The sequence below is a fragment of the Erithacus rubecula genome (assembly GCF_903797595.1).
Source record: "Erithacus rubecula genome assembly, chromosome: 21".
In the NCBI taxonomy this organism is placed as follows: domain Eukaryota; kingdom Metazoa; phylum Chordata; class Aves; order Passeriformes; family Muscicapidae; genus Erithacus; species Erithacus rubecula.
Window position 1 is genome coordinate 8,967,632 of NC_136673.1, and position 22,238 is coordinate 8,989,869.

The 22,238-nt window shown below is 47.8% G+C and overlaps 2 protein-coding genes across 5 annotated transcripts in view; both read right to left on the reverse strand.

Annotated features, from left to right (window-relative positions):
- Positions 1-22,237, reverse strand: part of CACNA1B (calcium voltage-gated channel subunit alpha1 B) — a 292,116-nt gene extending 269,879 nt beyond the window's left edge. For 3 of the 4 annotated variants that reach the window (XM_079324217.1, XM_079324216.1, XM_079324215.1), the window contains exons 1-2: positions 18,426-18,526; positions 11,744-11,883 (exon numbers count right to left, since the gene is read on the reverse strand). In XM_079324217.1, coding sequence (XP_079180343.1) covers positions 11,744-11,883; positions 18,426-18,518 — 233 coding nt within the window. In that variant the 5' untranslated portion in view covers positions 18,519-18,526. Of the gene's footprint in view, positions 1-11,743; positions 11,884-18,425; positions 18,532-21,864 lie in introns of those variants that run through there. The other variant, XM_079324218.1, reaches the window with a different exon arrangement.
- The window catches only part of EHMT1 (euchromatic histone lysine methyltransferase 1), a 460,745-nt gene that overhangs the window by 298,087 nt on the left and 140,420 nt on the right, over positions 1-22,238 (reverse strand). The window lies entirely within an intron of this gene.

The window sequence follows — 22,238 nt, forward strand, 5'->3', positions numbered from 1 at the left end:
CTTTTCAGTGCTGACAGCCAGCCTCCTTCACGAGTACATTGCAAAGTCAGGTACCAGCACTGCCTTCGTTTTTAAAGGGGTGGAAATGTGGAAACAAAAGGAAAAAAAAAACCCTAAAATCTCTTATTAGCCAAAGACATGAGCAGAAGAGAAAAACAGAACACCCAAAATCCCATCCATTGCCCAATCTGCTCCAGAAGAGAACCAGAACTGCATCATCCTGGACCTGCCTCACACACAGCATCAACTGCTCCCATGGTCTCCTGCTCTTTCCTGCTTCAAACTAAAATAAGAAATTGGATCATGCTGAGCTCCCTTTGTCCTTTTCACCTTTGTGAAAGGCAGGGGTTACCATCATTTTGTATCTGTTATGTCTGGCTTTAAAGTTGTAGCCAGAGAGTAAAAAAAATTAAATATTTTTTTAAAATATGCTTTGGGTGGTTCTGTCTGTACACCTGGTAACCAACTCAAGCATTTCCAAATCCTCTTTCATTGTACCTATCCAAATTTAGTATTTTTTTTATTATTGCAGAACAAGAAATTTAAAGAAGCTCAGGATTCATCCAGCCAGTCCAGGAGGTAAATTTGGCTACAGAACTTCAGGAATTTGGAATGCTTCTGCCCAGGAAATGGATAAATAAGGCTGAGATTTGGCATCAGAAGACAAGAAAGGTAAAATTTTTCATTTCAGCACATTTTTCAGAGCAGAGATAAGCTGCAGAGATCTGTGATGAGGTTGTTTGTGTTATCAGCCAAATGGTTTTGAACAGATACAGCATCACTTACTTGGAGCACAAGGATATGAACTTCTGAAAATAATGGGATTAAAAAGAAATGTAAGGAGTTTTCTGGATTTCAACCTCCATCCTGCAGAATTCAGTGGTCCATGTCTTTATCAAGTCACCTCATCTTTTCTCCAGGCCTGTTTCTAATGACCCTCAGGAGAGGTGTTACCCACCCACCAGCAGCCAAGAGTACAGATCCCTTCCCAGTGTGGGAATAACTCCCTGAACCTCCCACAGCCTTTGGCTGTCCCCCTTCTCCAGCACTGGGGGCCAGAGAAGCAGCAGAGATTTGTCTCTGGCACTGGGAGGGAGCTTTGCTAATGCTCCTCCCCAGCAGGAGAGTTTCATGCCTGACTTGTGGCAGCTGGGCGAGCTCTCAGGTCTGACTGGAACCTCATTGAGGACAGGGCCACCCTCTGATTTGATAATTTCACCTGCCAGAATCTTCTCCTGCCTTTCAAACCCTGCCAAGTCGGGAGGCTGGGGCTGAGATCCTCCCAAAGCAAGGTCAGGGGGATGCTCCACCAGGGACAGGGAGCAGTGACACCCCTGCAGCAGCAGGTCTGAGGGTGCCAGACCTCCCTCCTCTACAAAACCAGCCCTCCTGTATCAAAGTGACAGCCTGGGGTTCATTTCCAGTGAGTGATAATTGCCAGCCCCAGATCTCTTCCTGAAGCTGAGGCTCGTGGGGCTGGAGGGCACACTCAGCACTGCAGAGTTGAAGTTTCTCTCTGAGCTGTAGCAGGGAGATGTTTGATCTTTAAATCAGACATGAAGTGATGAAACAGCACCACTCCTATCGCTGTTGTTTCGTGTCTAAACTGACAAAGTCGTGTTCCCAGGTCAGGCTGGATCCTGCTCTGAGCCCTGGCTCCTGCAGGATTCAGAAGAAATTACAAGATAAAGAAAAGGACAATTATGAAACAGCCTGTTCACATTTCCACCTAACTTATTCCAGGGAGCACCAGGGAAAGGCCTAATCATCCCCCTTCAAAAAAACCCATTTCCCTTCTGCTGGATCTGAAGATGATCTCAAGGCTACTTTGGTCTCAAGACCCAAACCAGCCCATTTCAGCTGGAGCAGATGCTTGTGATGATTTCCATGAGTTAATTACATTTCCATTAGTGAAGAAGTTCTAAAACTTCATTTTCGTCACTGATGCTTTTTGAGTCCTACCAAAATAGATAGAGAAACATGATTTCCTCTCTGCTTTTCTTTATCTATCTCACCCTTAAGAGACTTGGGTCTTAATTTTAACTCTCTCATTCTTTTCATTTCTCCTAAAATGGCCATTTCTTCAACCCTTTAATCATTTTCACAGCCTTCATCCCAAGCTCCCATGCCCAAACTTTATTTAAGGGTGTTTGAGAGGGGGAAACTGAACCTAAAGGCTGAAAGATTGAACTGTCTTCCTTTTTTAGTTATTTTTAATTGGAAAATAAGCAGAGAGTCCCAAATTAAGTTCTTTCAAGGCTGTTTTGAACCAGAAACAAGCTACATTCAGCCAAGTATTTCTGATTATCAGAGTTCTTCAGCACAGGAACATTTTGTAGCTGAAAAAGTCTCAGACTTCTCCAATCAGCTCATTTTGTCCTTCACTTCTGTACTTCTACATCATCCCATGGACCATCAAGGTGCTCCTAAAGCCTCATCTGGCTCTGGGACCTTCCAGTAGTGCAGAGTCCTACAGGGAATTTGTGTAATGAGGCTAAAAAGGGGAGTCAACTTTAACCCTTCTTCAGAAACTCCCCTAAGGAACCTTCTGCCACAGATCCCTGGCTGAGAGCAGCCCTCTCCTCTTTGGAGAGCCCCAAGAACAATTTCTATTGCCAGGGAAGCCCAGCACTGCTCCAATCACTGCTCCTGATCCTTTCCTTGCTTAAATCTCACCCAGCCCAACCTGAACCGACTTGAACTGAGCCAACAGCTAAAGCCATTATTGTCTAAAATTGGGTTTAACTCAGGAGTGACCTGAACTTCTTGCTCCAGAGGGAGGCTTTTAAAATTCTGCAGCTGATCACGAGAACCACCTACACAAACACACCCAGCCCTGCAGCCAGCTCAGAAACCAAGACAACTCCAGCACTGACAGAATAAGAATATCCACCAGAAAAGCCTGACCTGTTTCCTGAATGCTCCACCCTGAGATCACTGAGCAAATGAGTTGGTTTCATTTCTTAATCCAAATTAATTTGGATTAATTTGAACTTTTCTGGCCACCAAAATATGGGAAGATGGAGGAGGGAGGACACACAATTGTGTCAGACATGCATTGATGGTGACCATGCCAGGAGGGAAAGGTCTCTCCTGTGTATTGTTTAGGTGGAACTTTTAGGGAACTTTTCAAAGCCTCTAAGCTCACCCCACAGGTTTGATGTGTGCCACAGGAGGCAGAGCTTTCTCAGGCTGAGCTGAAGAGTGGCCTTGTCACATCAGGAATTCATCCAGAGGAGTCATCCTGCAGCCTGACCCCATTCACATGGATCCCTTGGTCTGTCCCACCCCCATCAGACCCTTCAGAACAGAGAAGATGCAAGACAGCTGAAGCTAAACAAAAAATCATGTGGAATTGTGTGGAAAAGCATCTCAATGTGCTGCTCCTGGGCTTGGATTGACCTGGAATTCACACATTCTCCAGATTCCAGTATGGAAGTCTGGCCCTGGCCAGGACATCCTACACACCTCATCGGGTCAGCAAGAACAGAATGGAAAACCAGTTTTCCAAATCCAAGTTTCCTTGATATTTTTAGAGAGCCTTGATTCAGGGAATGGTCTGAGAGCACCCAAAGCCTTTGGGGTGAGCTGTGGGTCCAAGGATATGTGCAGATGTTGGTGCTCAGGCTTAGATCACAACTAAAACCAGGCTGATTTTCCAAATCCTCACCCTTTCCACAGCCACGGCAGGTTCTCCTCTCATGAGCAGGCACTTTGCCATCCAAAGCTGCTCCTTGGGAACTGGGACACAGCAGCAGCACCATTTGAGAAACAAGAGCCTGAGGTAACCTGCACCCTCCTCCTCATCCAATTATGGGACAGCACTCAACACCACACACACCACTTGGGTATTTTGGGCTTGGTGATTTTTTTTTGTTGTTGTTGTTTGTTTATTTTTAAAGAAGGAAGCATTAAAAATAAGAAATTAAAGCACTTCAGAGCTGCAGTTTGATTTGCTGGTTTGGGGTTGAATTCCCAGTATCCACACCCAGCTCCAAGAGCAGCTTCCAGTGTTTTCCACCTCTAGGAGCCCACAGGACACGGTTGCCAGGGCAGGATCACACATAAGGAGCAGATCCCAAGGTCCAGAGTCCTCTTCCCACCTGCAGGCTCCACAATTGTCTGTGCAGCTGCTTCCCTCACAAGAAAAAATATTTCCCTGCCACCCACCTGCCTTTGAGAGCCATAAAAAGCTAAAAATACTGTCTGGACTCTGGACCAATGATCCTGTCTGCCTCTGATAAAGCCCTGGCTGCCATGAGATGCAGCCCTGGTTTCACTTGGGATGGTCACTCCTGCTTGAGAGCTGCCCAGCTCCAGGGAGAGGTAAACATCCATAAATATTGTCTGGTGAGCACAAAGCTTCCAGGAAGCACAAACAGGCACAAGATGGAAACCTGAATGGTTTTGCTTCCTCTCTCTTTAATAAAAAGAGGTTTGTTTGTGCCTCAGCTTTCTGGCTCCTTGTGCTGTCCCACCATTATCACTTCCCACCCCAGGTATTCAGTACCTCACAGTCCCTTCTAATAAAGTAAGAGAACAGCACATCAATCTCATTATCTGCTTGCCCTTGAGAAGTTCTCTGACCTGAAACGTTTGGTTTGCCACCACCAGAGCAGAGGCAGAGAAGGATCATTTCTGCGAGGGAAGGGCTGTCCCCACCTGCAGGTCCTCTGAGGGGCTGGGACCATCTGCAGCCTTCCTCTAAGCACAGCCTGGAGTCCTCCTCTGCCCAGGAAAGTCTCCTGATTTAGCAGCCAGCCACACAATTACTCACCCACCCTCTTCTCTCAACCTGCCTCCAGCCACCCCCACCAAAATCGATGCAGAAAAGCCACTACAAGCAACAAAAAAAGACACGAGCCCTAATTAACTCTCCTGGAGGCTCAGCACAGCCTGGGTCCCCCTTTGCTCAGAGAAACAAGCCCAGAGGTAAAACAAGCTCCAATCCCAAGGAAGCTGCTGCTCCACTGAGCAAGAAAAGGAAATGGGGACATTTGCCAGGTGGTTTAGAGGCCTCAAACCCTTCCTGCCTGTCCAGTCTTCTCTGAAGGGAGCAGCTTCTGCAGCTTCCAAGAGCCCAGACAGCCAAGGGACAGAGGACAGGACAATTTCTGTTCAACCTGAGACCTCATACACCCTCCTCCCTCCCACTTACAAACTCTCTCTGCTTCAGAAATGAAAATTTGGTTGTTTGTCTTTCTCCCTTGTTGCCTTCACCCACCAGCCAGAACCCCAGGTGACACTTTATAGGTGACTTCCCTGTGTCTTGTCCACCTTTATGTGATTTAATTTCAGAAGGGACCCTTTGTTCTTCTGAGCCAGCAAGTGTCCATCCATCACTGGAGCATAAAAGAAATTGAAAGGAAGGATCAGCTTCATTAAAATCCATAAAGGCTTTGCTCCTTCATGAGTCATGCACGGTGCTGACAGCACTCACCCCGAGCCCATCCCCACCCCAACCCAACAGCTCCTTCTCCTTGTGACAGCCAACCAGGACTGAGCTGGTTCCTTCTCAGAGTATCCCTTTTCCCATCTCCTGTTGCTGCTCTGCTTTTCTTTCTTTGCTTTTCTTTTTTGCCAGAATTTCCACACTGGGAAAGCAGAGGGGAATCTGCACTTCCCTGACCCCTTCATTGCCACATCTCCAGACCCACAGATGAGACACAGAGCATTGAGCAACTGCCTGAGGGGTGCTGCAGGCCATCCAAGGGGGCTGATTGCATTTCAATTTCATTTTTCTAATTAGTTGTATGGTTATTTGCTGGTGCAATATAGAATCAAAGGATCACAGCAAGGTTTGGGTTGGGAGGGACCTTAAAGCCCATCCAGTGCCACCCCTGCCATGGCAGGGACCCCTCCCACTGTCCCAGGTGCTCCAGCCCCAGTGTCCAGCCTGGCCTTGGGCACTGCCAGGGATCCAGGGGCAGCCACAGCTGCTCTGGGCACCCTGTGCCAGCCCTGCCCACCTCACAGGGAAGGATTTCTTTCCTTGTATCTCATCTAAACCTCCCTTCTGTTTGAAGTTATTTCCCCTCCTCTTGCCAGCCTTGCACACAAAGTACACCAGAGCTCAGATATCTTCATTTAAGGGCTTCTGAATGCACAAGAACATGCACATGGAGAGAAAGAAATGCTGGAGCCAGAGCTTCTATGAGTATTTGACAGCTTTAAGAATTCCAGCCCTCACCAAGGCATTTCCTTGGTCACAACCCTCCTCAAACCCTGTCTGGGAGGCACATCCACCTCAAAGGGGCAGATCCAAGGTCCAAACCCACTGCACAGCCAGGCTGGGTGGTTCCTGTGCCTCCCACTCTGTCAGTCATCACTGCACCCAAGGCTGCTGCTCCTCAAACTCAGCACCAGGAATAGCAGCTCCCACTGCCCACATAGCAGGATGATCCTGGTAACCAGCAGCGCTCACATCAAGGATGAGCAGGGCTTGATGCTGGTACTAAACAAGTTGCCTTCCAAATTAATAGCAGCATCAGGAGCTGGGAGCACATTTCTCTGACAATCAGGATAATTCTGGGGTTTGTAATTTGTTCCAGACAGCCTGAGACATCCGTAGCTGCACTGAGACTTTGTGCACATCTCTTGGCAACTCCAGGGCTGGCACACTCTGTCTCTGCCAGTCCCACCCAGAGATTCAGGCAGCTGATCCAACTGGCTCAAGGAGCCACCAGAACTCTTCGAGAGTGTTTAATCCAGGCTGATTGGAAGCCAAGAGAAATTAATTCTGCTCATAAAGGACAGGGCACGATCCTGTCAGGCACTCCATCATTTCATACCAGCCTTCAGCCACTCTTGGTGTTGGGCAAACACCCCATGGTTGTGGTCACTCCATGAGGATGTGGCAGAACTGGGAAAGGACCAGGGCAGCAGAAAAGGCCTGTGGTGCACAGAAAAGGCCTCAAGTTAAGGGAGGTTGGGCAGCATAAATCTCTGACTGGGTGTTTCATAAAACCGCAGGCATGCAGGAAAAGGAATTCCTCTTCAAACCCTACTGGAAGGCACCAAGGGGAATCTCAGGTAGTTGGTGATGAAAAAGAGACATGCAGCTCCTTTCTTGGGGTGTAGAATTAAACCCTAAGGCCCATTATCCATGATATAATTAAACCAAAAGTACAGACAAGTTCCAAAACACAAGTGAGGACAGAGCCCTTGGACATCATGGTTTAAAAGCCTTTTTCCCCCTCAAAAATCCCTAGACATCTGAATTTTGGGAATCACAGATCAATATCATTTTGTCCATGCCTTGTTCTCCATCCTTCCCCTCAGCACACACCAGCTCCAAGTAAACCCAGCAGTTCTCCAGGCTTTGCACCCAAAGGGAGAAAATCTCCCTGAACTCCAAGAGGAGCAGGTCTGAACCCTGAATCACAGCTCATGGCTCCAGCTGGGGAATCTGGGGACAGGACAAATTTGTTCCCAAAACTGTGGATTTCTGAGATTTTCAACACAAAACACGTAGCAGCAATAGAGTTAAAAGTCCCCTTGCCTCCAGCTTGGCAAAAGTGCATTAAGATCACCCAGTCCCAGGCCAGTTGAGAAACTGCAATTTTGTGTGATTTAGAGCTGCTAATGGGTGATATCATCACTGGAGCCAATGCAATCCCACATGAGCAGGAGCTATAAAATTTGTGTTTTTTCTCCCCAACAGCAACAGGCCCATCCCAGCAGGTGCAGATTTTATTGAGACTCATCTACAACTGGTGGAGATCACAAGAAATCACTAAAAAAAACCAAAAATCACTGAGGAAACAAAATCTTTCAAGGGGAGCAACCTATTCTTTTCCCAGGCCTTTATTAACAGCAGATCCACAGGTTTCCTTGGAAGCAAATGAGAAATAGGCACCACAGCATTGCTGGGGAAAGAAACCGAGGGAGTATTTTCTGGAACAACAAACCAAAGCCATTTTGGGCCACTGTCTGCTAGATTTGAGTTTAGCTCAATAGGATATTGATCCTGGCTGCATGGAACACAGCCCTGATGTATTTCCTGATTAACAACTTCTGCTGTCTGCTTTTGACAAACAAAATCCCCCTCGTTGCAGGTAGGTAAAAAAAAATATATTTATCAATAATTCCAGGGTGCAGGCATTGAGTAGCCAAAAAAAAAAAAGAAGAAGGAAAAAAGGGTTGGAAAAAGCAGGTGGGAAGGATTGCTGCATGATCACTGGAATATTTACATAAGGCTAAGTTCAATCAATGCAGAGCCTTCCCCCACAGCCTCCTCCAAAACACACCCAGACTCTGGCTGGCCTTTTTCCTATGGAAACAGAGAATGAGAGCAGAGCTGCTCTTTGCTTTTCTGGGGCTTAGCTAAAAGCTGAAAATGAGATCAGGTTTTCTGACATTCACTATTTACCTTAATAAGAGCAGGCACTCAGCAGGATTAGCAGGTACACAACTCTGTGTGGGGTATCATGGAACATTTTCATGATCTTTCATGCTTACACAGAAATAAAAATATTAAAGAAGAGGAATCAGGATCCCTCTATAATATTGAAGACCAATGTAAAACTGAGCCTGGGAGCTGAGTACTGCCTGGGAAACATGAAGCAACATTTTCAAGTAGAAATCTTGCACATATGGCAAAGAGAAGCTTTTGATAGAGTAGCAAAATGATATTTCAAAAACTGATGTCCTATCTCTCTATATTTATAAGAAGGCATTAAGTACTGCCTTAGCACTGTCCTTTTTTATTATTCTCTAATAAATTACAGCTTGATCATTTTTTGAAACGCACAGATCTGAGTCTGCCTTCCACAGAAATGAAAATTAAGGTCCCCTTCGTGTTACCACCTTGCAGCCTCTCCCTGAAGGGTTTGTCAGCAGGAAATTTCTCACTCATCAAGCTGACTCTGAATTCTTGATGCAGAAACAAGGAGGATTTTGTCTCAAATAAACAGCCCTACACATGTTTCCCCTCTCACCTGAGCTCGTGCAGGCAGTGGCACACTGGAGGAAACCCAAGGAAGAGGAACTCCAAGTTTCCAGCACAACCCCATGGCAACACAGGAGTGAGCTAAGAACTTAATCATGATCTGGGCAAGGCAGAGCAAAACACATCAGGCTAGAGAGAAAACACTAATTCAACCCCCTGTGTGAAGCTGCAGAGCTTTCAGTGCTCCCTCCACCCGGGCTGGAAATATTCAGTAAAGCATCAAGCATGAGTAACTCTGTTATTTTCAGTACCTTCCCCCTAACACCAAAAACGGGGCACGAGCTCAAGCGCCTTGTTAAATCCAGCCCTGGGATGAGAAGGATTAGAGGTCTGGATTTCCTCAGTGGAGATGACTCTTGGGCTTGATTCTGATGAGTTCAGCCTTTGCCACCCCTGCCTGGTGGGAAGCCCTTGTACCAGCCGGCTCCAGCAGGGCCCAGTTGGTGTCACCATGGCAAACAGGGCGGTGACGTGCACGGGGTGGCACTTCAGAGGGGGCTGCAGATGGCACGGGGGGTCCTGTTCCAGCTGCCTCCTCAAGATGATACTCCAGGATTATTTACCAGGATCAAACAGTGCTGCAAACTGCTCCCACGGGAAACCCAGCGCTGGGAGATGCTGGAGGAGCACACATTCTGGGGGACCCTGAACGTTCCAGGGGGATCCTGCACATTCTGGGGGGATCCTGCACATTCCAGGGGGACCCTGCACATTCTGGGGGACCCTGCACATTCCAGGGGGATCCAGCACATTCCAGGGGGACCCTGCACATTCTGGGGGGACCCTGCACATTCCAGGGGGATCCCATATATCTGGGAGGATCCCCATATTCCAGGGGGATCCAGCACATTTCAGGGGAATCCCACATATTTGGGAGGGCCCCCACATTCCAGAAGGATCCAGCACATTTCAGGGGGATCCCACATTTTTCAGGGGGATCCACACATTTGGGAGGATCCCCACATTCCAGGGGGATCCAGCATGTTTCAGGGGGATCCACACATTTGGGGAAATCCCACACATTTCAGGGGGATCCCACATATTGCAGGGGGATCCACACATCCAGGGGACATTCTGGATATTCTGGGGAGAACCTGCACATTTGGGGGGATCCCACATATTCAGGGGGATCCCACACATTTCTGAGGGATCCTGCACATTTCAAGGGGATCCCACACATTTGGGGTGATCCTGGACATTCCAAGGGGGTCCCACACATTTGGGGTGACCACGCAGCCATTTCAGCCTCTGCTGAAAAACTTGGAATGTCTTGATTGAAAATAAAAGCAGCAAACTCTGGAGTCTTGGGTTTATGGAGAAAAAAATTAAATAAAAAATAAAAGGAATTCACACCATGCCTAAACAATATGGTTGGGATTCAGCAAAGCTTTTCTGTAGAGTCTGAACTTTAACTAGAGAACCACTGGAGCCAGCTGAATTCCAGCAGATACTGGAATGCTTTGCTGCAGGATAAACTCAACCAATGCCAAAGCCATTTCCAGAATCAGGGTCTTAATTTTTTTTTTTTTTTTTTTCTTTTTGGCCAGGGGGGACCTTTATTTTTTTTTACACAAACAACAGTGTGGAGCTAACTAGGAATCAGAACAGAGCGTCAGTGAGAATAATTGTAGCATCTGTGCTAATTCTCTTTTCATCCTGGTACCCCCTGCTTCTAAGTATGGAAATCTGATTCTCCTTGTGCCTCCACTGAAGTTTCTATTGATTAAATACCCAGCCCCAGCAGCAGGAGAATCAAGCCCTGCATATTTATTCTCTTCCTCTTAATACATCAAGAATTCCCTTTGGCCTCTCAAGTGCTGTATCACAGGGTGCCCTGAATGCAAATGGAATTACAGTGATCATGTAGCTAATGAATACATTTGTATATGTATTCAAGCATTTCCCTACTCCTCACCACCAGCAGGAGCAGGGAATCTCCACCACACACACAGAAGCTGTGGGAAAGGATGGATATGGGAAGCATATCAATAGCAGGAGCCAGGCTGCAGTTTCTGGGGAGAAATGAACTGAAATCCTTCCAAGGTGAAGGCTGCAAGCTCAGGACCTCACACAGACCTTTGGATCGCTTCCTCTGAAGCTTTAAAGCCCAATTTGTAGACTAGAAGAGTTCATGTTTATGTTTTTATTACCCACCAGCATCACCCTCTATTTATATAAATAGACAGAAACTGCTGCAAAGCATAATGTAAAATATTGTCAGCATTTTCAAGAGAGACATCAGTGATATCATCTCAAACCAGGGTACAAAATGCACACGTAACCTTTTCACCTCCATCCTTAATAAGATATTTTGAATTCTTTCCAAACATCCTTGAATTCTTTTGAGAAAAGTTATTTTGTAAGGGAATAAATTCCTTCCTGCAGAAACTTGGCCGATTTCAGAGTTGCAACAGCTTAAAAACAGGATGCATTTAATTTGTCAGCACACTCCATGTTGACTTCTAAAGTCATCCTGTAATATCAGAAACCAAATTGATTCAAATCAGGTTCAAGTAGCAGTGGCAATTAGAACCTGCAAAGTCACAGAAATGTCAGGAAGTGTCTGGATCACATACACACTGGAATATCTACAAAGAAATATCCTCACAGCCACTTTTGAGCTGGTTCAAATGCTTGGCAAGTGACTCATTCAGCACAAGAGCCATTCTCTGGATTTACCACACACAGAAATGCAGGTTTTTTATTCCACTCCAGCCAGTCCCAGCCCAGAATAAACAAACACAAATCAGGGTAAGAGTCCCCATAAGCTCAGGGGGAGAGGAGGTCACTCACCCTGTGAGGACCACGACAAAATCCATCACGTTCCAGCCGTTCCTCAGGTAGGAGCCTTTGTGAAAAACAAAGCCCAGAGCAATGATTTTGATACCAGCTTCAAAACAAAATATTCCAATAAAGTACGGCTCGGTGTCGTCCTGGAAAAGAAAGGAAATTACAGGAGTCAAGGAGATATCCATGTTCCTGCTCTGATACCCCAAACTCTAAACAGCCACAGGCACCAGCTTCACACCTTCCCTCTGTGAACACAGCTGAAATTAGAAGGTTTAAGTTTACTGGAACTAAGCTCAGAGAGGAATTTAATTATTATTTCTCTGAAATGGATTTTCTTTACAAATTGGCAATTTTGTTGGCCTTCATCCTGATGGTTTCATGTCACACTTTCCTCCTTCATGGAATGTTCTGGAGAGAATTTTAATATGGAAATGTTGCTCTAAGGGTATGTTTAGATTAGAGATGACAGGTTTCTGGAGTTATTGGCTTGGAAAATGCTCCACAATTCATCCAGGAGCCTGAAACAAGAAGGTGTCTTGGGGAGCAATAGTCAGCACAGCAAGCCTGACAGCACTGACAGGAAATTATTTATTTATCATTTATTCTATCAGTTCTTTCTTCACTCCTTCTCCTGCATTTTATCAATTTTTACAGCTGCAGCCTCATTTGTTTTCCTTTCACTGGGGATCTGGTTCAGGGAGAAATCCCCAGCCTCTCCCATGAACAGCAGGAGCAGCAAGATTTGTCTCAGGTCCATGGTGCAGACTAACACATCCCTTGGGATGGCAGATTCGTGTCCTTGCTCACTACAGAGAAAATCAAGCTCAGTCCCTACAGTTTTACTAAACCTTTTATTCAATCTCTGCACCAGATCTCTCAGGATTAGACTTTATTGACAGGAGTTTCACCTCTAATTCAGTGCCAAATGGAAGCATTCACATTTGGAAGGAAGATTTGGGTAAGAAATGAGAACAAAGCAAGAGATAAAAGCAGTGGGCAACAATTTCAAGAACTTGTTCATCAGCTTTGGCACCAGTAACCCATTTCCAAATGTGCCTTAGATCCTGGTTTGCAGTTGAATTCAATGGAAGTAAAGCAACCCTACCCAAAAAAGAAGCAAACCTCCACACTGAGAGATTAGAAATCTCTTTTTCAGTGGCTTTGGCATTTCTGGCCACCAGAACTGAAGAGCTGAGCTGCTGTTAGAGGCATAGCTGTTTATATTTTGCAATTCTCCCAATGACCAAAGGGGATTGTTGATTCTCTGATGGAAAAAGAGCAGGAATGTTGAGGTTTGTGGCCCCAGAACCAGGGGAGATTTGGCACAAGCACAGCAGCTCCTGCTCAGCTCTGGCACAGACCCACACCTCAGGACAGTGCTTGCTCCACAAATTAGTTTTCACCCCTAAAAGTTGGGCTTGCTCAGCCTTGAGAGGTGATGCTGACAGGAGCCCTCAGCCCTGGGTGTCCCTGTCTGTCTGTCTGTCCCTGTGTGTCTGTCCCTGTCTGTCTGTCTGTCCCCATGTGCAGGGGGCTCAGAGCAGTCCCAGGCTCTGCCCCAGGCCCAGCAATGTCCCCAGAGCCAGGGGCAGGGCTGAGCCCAGGAACTGCCCCAGCACAGGAGGCACAGCTTGTGCCCTGGGCAGAGCCCAGAAGGGCTGTGGGGTCTCCTCCTGGGGATATTCCAGAGCCACAGTGCTGTGCCCTGTGCCCTGTGATGGCCCTGCTGGAGCAGGGGGTGGCACCAGGTGACCCTTTGTGGTCCCTTCCAGCCTGACCCACCCTGGGATGTGTCACTTGTCAGCACAAGGAGGCTCAGCTGGACATGACCGGAAAATACAACCCCTGAGAGGTTTTTCCATCAGCAGCTGAATTCATGTTGCCCATATCCCCACACACCTCAGTGGGAACAGCTCTCCCACACATTTCATCTTTCACCCCATGTTATCTCTATTCTCCTGCACCTTTCTGAGCTCCCAGCCCCAGCAGCTCCATCTCTCACACCCCTGGGGTGAGGTGAAGTCACCTGCAGAGACACTCACAGGTGCTGCCTGGCCAGGGAGCAAAACACAGCAGGGGCCTCTTAAACTCACACTGAGCTGAAATGGAGAGGAGAAAATGAAATCCCACCCCCAAAACTGGCTTCCCCTCCAGCCAAGGAGGGGCTTGCACAAGCAGCAGCACCTCTGTCCCTCACTGCTGCTGCTCAGAGGACACAGGAGCTGCCACTGCCAGACCAGCTGCCAATCTCAGAGCTGTCCACACACAGGGAATCAGGAGCAAAGGCCTCAGACCTCTTATGACCTTCAACAGAAGTCCTACAATACACTTCTTCTTCCAGCAGCTGCTCCACAGCCAGAGCTGGAGGCATCTCAGGGCTCCAACCCAGTGCAGAAAAGAGGGAACGAGGGAGAAGGGGTCAGAAATCATCCTATGTGATGCCAGGAGAAATTCCTCACAACTCCTCTGCCTTCCCTCAGGGCCACAGGAGCCCTCTGCCAGCCCAACCCACCTGTTCACCCCCCCAACAGCTCCAGGTAATGTCTGCACACAAAGGCCTCCCAGCCCATCCCAAATTCCCATCCCACAACTACTCGTGTGCCTCTAAAAATAGCTCTTCTAACACACACAAAAAAAGCTACCTTTACCCACATCCACTCCTCCACATTACTCCCTCACTTCCTTGAAGCCTGGTATCTACTCCAGTCTCTGCTCAATCTAGGTCAGGTGCCTGGTGATTACAGCTCCCAGCTTTAAAGAGCCAGGCTCCAGGTACTCCAGGGTTTGATGGGATGTGCTCTTCCCAAAGCTAGGGCTACACAGAGCTCTTAGGAAGTGGGTCAAAGGAGTTTTTGTCAGCTTCTAGGGAAGTGAGAAGGCTCACAGGTGGATTTGGGTATTTATTACAAAGGAAAACTCTCATCTGTAGGGTTGGCAGGGAGCAGTTAGGGAAATAAGAAGTGAAAGAGAGTCTTTTCTAAAGCCTGCCTAAATTTACTCTGATTCAGCCCAAGAACCAGGGCAGCAACAAGATGAAAATAAAATTTATGCCCCAATAGGGAGAGGTCCTGAAGCTGGAAAAATAAAAAATTTTTAAAAAAAAGGGATTTATCTGGCTGTGTGTGATGGAAGGATGAGGGTGAATGCCCTGTGCAGCACTGACAGCCCTGCCTCAGCTCAGAGTCCCTGCCAGGACACCCTGAAGCCCCTTCAGACCAAAGGCTGTGCCCCTGCTGGGGTTCCAGAGGGACAGAGCAGGTGACAATGAGGATCTGTGTGCCTGCCTGGAAGGAGGGCAGAGAATCTGGGCAGCAGCCAGAGCTGTGCCAGCAAGTTGTTTGCTGTGGGCACAGCAGAGCTTGAGACTGGGCCAAACACACATTTAATCAATATGTTTCTGATCAGAAACAACTTCTGAGGCTGGAAAGTCATTACCATCCCTACTTCACGTCCCAGTGTCTTTCCTTGGCCTTCAGATGTGACAGCCTGGAGAGGTTTGGGTGTGAAAGGCTTTGTTCATGCAAAGGTTAATATGAGCAGCTCACATATTACTGCTCTAAGTGCCTGTGGATGGGAGAAAGCATTAAATCCATTAGTAAATTGCCAGAGCTGTCATAATGAAAATCTAGGAAAAGTTATGTTCTGTCCTCACATCCTAAACACCCAGGGGAGCCAAACACCCCGAGGCTGCAGTGAACATCCCACAGCCCCTCTGTGCTTCCAGAGCAGGGCAGAAAGGAGATTTCCTGTCCTGCAAGTTCTGAAATCACCACTCTCCTTCTGGGAGAGGTCTCCTGGAGCTTCTCATGGAAAACTGAGCCATTAGGAAGGAGGCAGGGAGAGAAGGAGGTTCTGGTGTGGAGAGCCATGAGGGGCTGGGATGGGAAATTCCCATTCCCACATTTGGAGCTCTCACCACCAGGCTCTGGGCTGCCCAGAACAGCTCCCTCAGCATCCCTGCAGCTGGCAGCACTCCAGTGTGTGCAAACAAGGCAATATTTCTTGGGATAGAGGGAGGCTGACTCCACAGCCCACTGGTTATGGGTGGAGATGGACAGGGGCAAACCTGTTCCACTGGACAATTCCTGATGGGAGGGAACCATTCCCAGCCCCCAGAGCATGTGACACTTCCAGGCTAGGCTGCTGCTGGTGGGAGAATGAGTTTGTTCCTCCTGGTTGATGATCGAGGACCTGAGCCAGTCCTCCAGCTCACCACTAATTTCTCAGAGCCCTGATTTGAACCAGAATTTCCAGCCCAGAGCCAAGTAATGCTTTTCTGTGCATACAGAAAGCAGACAGAGAGAGAATTCTCCTAAGTCAGACACTCAAAATCCTGGAATTTGCATGCACTGAGATATGTGCTCAGTTAGCCCTGTTTGACAATAACAGGAGCACAGAAAACAGCCCCATGAGATTGCACTGCAGGACCATATCCTGGGTCTTGGGGAGATAAATAGAGGAAAATTTTGATTAAAAGACAAAAATAATTAAAATATTTGCATGGTCTCCTCCCTTTTTTTCTCAGCTTTACCAAACAGATAATCTTAATTTTTTTTCTTTGTATCTGTGGAAATAATTATCTGGGCAACTTCCTTTTTCCTTCAACAACTCTGCTGACTTCTCCCAGTCACAAAAGGCTTGTGATGTGCACCTCATATCCTTAATATCTGATTAACTGTTCACTGATGATCTCCAATTTAAAGATTTTAATAAATCCAGGAAAAAAAAAATAGCTATATACATTAGCCAAAAAAATACCAATTCCTTCCATTCCTGCTAAAGACAACAATAAAGCATCTGCTGTTCTGCATGGACTTAGAATTGGCTGAACAAACCTGCATATGTATTGGAAATGTATGGGAAATGTATGGGAACGTTCTCCCGCTGTGGTTTAACACTGTGGTTTTATTTCAATGAAAAAAATTCCCATTTATAGAAATAACAGGAGAATACCAAAGAGGTTTCACTTTGAAAATTAAAAGTCAGTTTTTCTTTTTCACAATGCTTGTTCTTTCCAGCTTATGTTGAAAATAAAAAATATTTCATGACTTGTAAAGATTCTCAGTGCTACTCTATGAAAAATCGCTTTATACTTCAGAGTTAGGAATGTGCTGTAGTTAAAATGGCTTCAGGGTATCTGGATCAAACATAATGGTGCTTGGGACAAAAACCAGGGGTTAACTCTTCGTGCCACTCGAGGCAGAGCCACCAGGACAGAGATTGTGCATTTAACTCACGGCTCTCTTGCACTGTGGCACTGCCAGTGACTCCCTTTGCAATGATTTGGGCAGAATCTGAAGCTGTGTGCGCTGTAAAATGGAATTAATACACTGGGGAAAAGGACAATAAAATACCTCTAAGATGCCCTTGTAAATCAAGGGATACAGAAAAACATAAAACCAACATGAACCAAAGGATTGCCAAGCCAGAACATCCCCCAAATTGCTTTTCCCCCTCATTGATCCGTGTGTTTATAACCACGGACGGCGCTTTCCCACTCAGCCCTGGCTCTAAACCTGTGCCTTGCTCACACCCCCAGGCTGGCCTTGCCAACCAACCCCACAGCACACAGAGACAGGTTTAATGGCAGAAAGATCTACATACAATCATTGATTCACTTCATGCTTGTATCTTCTTAATTAAAAATAATTCCAACAGCGAGAGACAGCAAGCCCCATGCAGGAGGGAGCCAGCAGGAGTGGATCCATTTCCAAACCAGCAGCAATTTCTGACCCTGACTCCCCGGATTTCTCACTAAAACACTTTTTCCTGCTTCTGCAGAATGAGATTCTGAGAGTTGCCCATTGGCATGGGCCATCCTTGGGAACTGCAGCAACCACTATTCAGTGGCTCTCGTTTCTGGCAGCATGCCTAGTGTTATCTTTGTTTGCATAATATAGAGTCTACATGGAAAACACATATGGATCCTGATTTATCCATCCTTTGAACATGCACCAGGATTAATGCATTTAGGCATGCAAGACATTCCAGATCATTAAAAGTAGGGGAAAGATCAAACCAAGAATTACACAGTTTTCCTACAGTGATGATAAATGGGAGAATCATTTTGAAGCTATTCTTCTATTTTCTTTTGAAATAAGGTAATTGGGCTTATTACCATAAAGCCTGTGGGTAAATTATTTTTCTCTGTAAGCTGGTTGCTTTTTTTTTTCTTTTTTTTTTTTTTTGGAAAGGAAGTGTAATCATCTGAACCCGAAGTTTACTTTGAAGGATCTGTGCTGTGGCAGGAAGAGACACACATATCCTAAAAGGTTACTCTGTTCTACCACTCCCTGGGAAAATTAAAATTACACAGAAGTTCATTTGATTTCAAAGATAATTCTAAGATTCATCAGCTCCTTCCTGTCCTGGTTTAGAGACAACCTAAGTTTGAAGCCCTTCTGATCATCACACAAGGTGCAGCTCTCTCCTGTGGCTGGGCAGGGCTGGCTGGAGTGATGAAGCATTCTTGTGCAGATGGGATCAGGAGGGGACACTTCTCTTTGCTCTGACGGATTTTTTTCGGATTGTCTGATCAATGCCTGTCTGTTTACATGTGGATCTCTAAAATAGATCCAAACACTCCCAACACCCAGTGGCTGACTGCTTCCTGTATTAGACCAGGAACAAAATTAAAAAAAAAAAAAAAAAAAAAAAAAAAGGAAAATGAGTGAATGCAACTCACCAGTCTCTCTGACATCGGTGTCTTGTCTCCATCCGGCAAATGTTGTTCCAGAGCCAGCACAATACAATTGGCTATGATTGTAGCTAAAATCATGTATTCAAATGGAGTGGGGACCAGAAGTTAAAGAAGACACTGGACAATACAAGGAGAACCCCATCCAAATCCTGGTTCTACACACAGAGTTGCATTAATTGAGCATTCTAAGATTTCTCATAATTTTTAAGATGCTTGGTCTCTTTGATTCCCTCGATTCTTTATGGGATGTGCTTAGAAGAAAAGTAGGCAACTGGTTCCTCTCTTCTTTGAGAGAGTTAGAGACTACACACAATCTGAGCTGCTCAAGGAATTTGGGAGCAAGAAAGTGAAAGGTCCAAAGGAAATAAAAAACTATAACTTACTGATTTTCAATGAAATTGATAAGCTAAACTGCCTCCAAATAGATTATATGGCTAAACACCATCTGCTGAATTTTTCTTCAGAAACATTTAACTTCAGCACATGGGGCAAATATGTGATGGGCATAAAAAGTTTAATTTAGAGTATCTACCGAGGTCTAAAACATGAATTACTGCTCAATTGCAATGCCCGCTCTCGATGAGAATAAAACCCTCAGGGTCCTTTTGGGATGTAGGAGGGAAGTGGGAAGGGAAAAGAATCCAAATCCAGCTCAGGTCCCTCTTTGCTCTTTGCCACCATCTCCCACCCTGAGCTGTGCCGAGCCCCAGCTCTCCCAGGGTGGAGCCATGCCACAGGCAGCAGTGGGATTGAGGGCAGTGATGGCTCCGCTCAGCACCACAGGGAGATGGACCCAGAACTGTGGGGAGATGGACCCAGAAAGGTGGAGAGATGGACCCAGCACCACAGGGAAATGGACCCAGAAATGTGGAGAGATGGGCCCAGATCTGCAGGGAGATGGACCCAGCACCGTGGAGAGATGGACCCAGCACCACAGGGAGATGGACCCACAAACGTGGAGAGATGGACCCAGCACCACAGGGAGATGAACCCAGAAACGTGGAGAGATGGACCCATAACTGTGGGGAGATCGACCCAGAACTATGGGGAGATGGACCCAGAAACGTGGAGAGATGGACCCAGACCTGCGGGGAGATGGACCCAGAACTGCGGGGAGATGGACCCAGCACCGTGGAGAGATGGACCCAGCACCATGGAGAGATGGACCCAGCACCGTGGAGAGATAGACCCAGCACCGTGGAGAGATAGACCCAGCACCATGGAGAGATGGGCTCAGCACCGTGGAGAGATGGACCCAGAAACGTGGGGAGATGGACCCAGAACTGCGGGGAGATGGACCCAGCACCATGGAGAGATGGACTCAGCACCATGGAGAGATGGACTCAGCACCATGGAGAGCTCAGCTCAACACCACGGGGAGCTCCTCAGAGCACCGCGGAGAGCTCGGCTCAGCACCAGGGACAGCGCCGAGCGGCGCCGCAGACACAACACCCTGAGGGCTCAGCTTGGCACCGCAAAGAGCTTGGGCACAGCGGGGAGATCGGTTCAGCATCGCGGGGACTCAGCTCAGCACCGTGGTCAGCTTGGCTCAGCACCACCATCAGCCCAGCTTAGCACCACAATGAGCTCAGCTCAGCACCATGCCCAGCTCAGCTCAGCTCAGCACTGTGGCCAGCCTGGCTTCAGAACCGTGATCAGCGTAGCTCGACACCATGGTCAGCTCAGCTTAGCACCACGGTCAACTCGGATTCAGCACCGTGGTCAGCTCAGCTCAACCCGTGATAAGCTCAGCTCATCTCAGGACTGTGGTCAGCTCAACTCAGCACCACCATCAGCTCAGCTCAAGCGCTACGGTCAGCCCGGATACAAAACTGTGATCAGCTCTATGATCAGCTTGATTTCAGCACCACGATCAGCCTGGTTTCAGCACCATGATTAGCTCGGCTCAGCAGCACGATCAGCCTGGTTTCAGCACCATGTTTAGCTCCTCTCAGCACCACGGCCAGCCTGGTTTCAGCACCGTGGTCAGCTCGAGCCAGCACCGCGGACAGCGCCCGGCCCCGCCCGCCGGCCCCGCCGCTCCGGCGCGGGGAAGCGCCGGTGGCTCCGCCGGTCCCGCCGGCTCCGCAGCGCCGGGGGTCTCCTCCCCACATCCCCCGGAAAGATGCAGTCGAATCGCCCAAGAGGAAGGAGAGGGAAAGACTGAGTGTAACCGCGCAGCCAAGGCAGTGCTCTGCCTGTCACTGGGGGTTTGGGGCTTGTTTATCCAGACTTAAATGCAGGGAAGGAGAAATGGATGAGGAAATGCAGCAATCGCTGGGATTGTATAATATGGGCAGAAAGATCAATACGTGTTTGTGTGATTTCAGAGAGAAGGGAAGTGCATTCACTCCACTGGTGTATTTTTCCTGTTAGCCCCTCAGGAAGTGAAAACTGGGGAAGTCTAAGCAGGAGCTGGCCTCTGTGGCAACTGAAAGTGTTGCTAGGAGGCTGGGAGGAGGCCCTGCTGCTGTTAGCTGGGGATTAATAGGGGTGTAATATGAAATGAAAAGAAAACAACCAGCTCCCCCGAGACCCTCAGTGTAAAGCAGTCCTGTACACACAGACACACACACAAAATCTGCTCCCTGGGAGCCTCAGCCTGCTCCTCTCTGCTCACGGCTTACAACCATCACTCCAAGCAAAGCCCCCTTCTCACTGCAGCTCACTTGGCCTGGGAGCTGGGTCTCAGACAGAAAGCATCTGCCCCTTTCACAATACAGCAGATGATCCCTCTCCCCACTTACTGCCTCCTTCTGCCACAAGGCTTTGCTAATTTTAATTTTTTCTTTTTTTCGTGCAGCCTAAGCTTAGGCTACGCACCTAATCCAAGTGCCATGATTCATGTTGATTCGAATGGATTCCAGAGAGGATGTGCTAAAACCGACCTGCAATGATTGCATTCCTGGGATTTACCTGTCAATGTCCCCTGCTATCAATGCAGCTTCAATGCTAAGGTGTCACCATTTTTATCCCACATTCCTTCCTCTATTCACAGGAAGACAGAAGAGTTGAAAGGCTCCGGGATGGAAATAAAAATCAGGATTCATGGGCACGAATCTCACAGAACCTGACTTGAATTGTAGGAAATGTGAATCCATGCACCTGTACATCTCACCCCTAAAGACACCCTGACATGGCTTACACACACCCCTGGCATCAAGCGCATCAAAACCACCCTCGGTGCTCCCACAGAAGCAATTCCCTGATTCCCTGATTCCCTGATCCCCTGATCCCCACATTCCCATATTCCCACTGCCACGGCCGTGCATCATGTCGGGCACACGACTCCCCGGCACACACACCCATGGCTCAGCCCGATCACAGCGTCTGCACCAGCGCCAGCCGCTCGCCCTGCGCTGCCTGGAGGGGTCTCTGCCCCTCAGCCTCCCTCTCCCCCTCCCCACCTTCCCCCCGTGCCCACACAGCCTCCCTGAAAGGATATGGCCACTCTGTTATTCGCTTGGCGTATTTCCGTATAACATTATCTTCACTGAAGATGAAGAGGGATCTGTTGACTGTGAAGCAGTTCTGTTTGACAGGGATGGGGTTGTAGAGAGCCATAGTCCTGGCTCTCTGAGCCATCGACTGTTTATACATCCTTTGGCCGGCTTGGGGGCCACCTTGCCGGCTGCTCCCTCTTCCAGCCCCGGCCGGCCCTCCACCTCCATAGCGGGTTGGCAGATCATCCCCAAACCGAGCCATCCTCGCAGTGCACGGAGCCGGGCGCTACAATCCAAACTGGCAGCCGAGGCGAGAGGAAGACGCATCACAGCGCGCAGCACTTCTCCCTCCGGG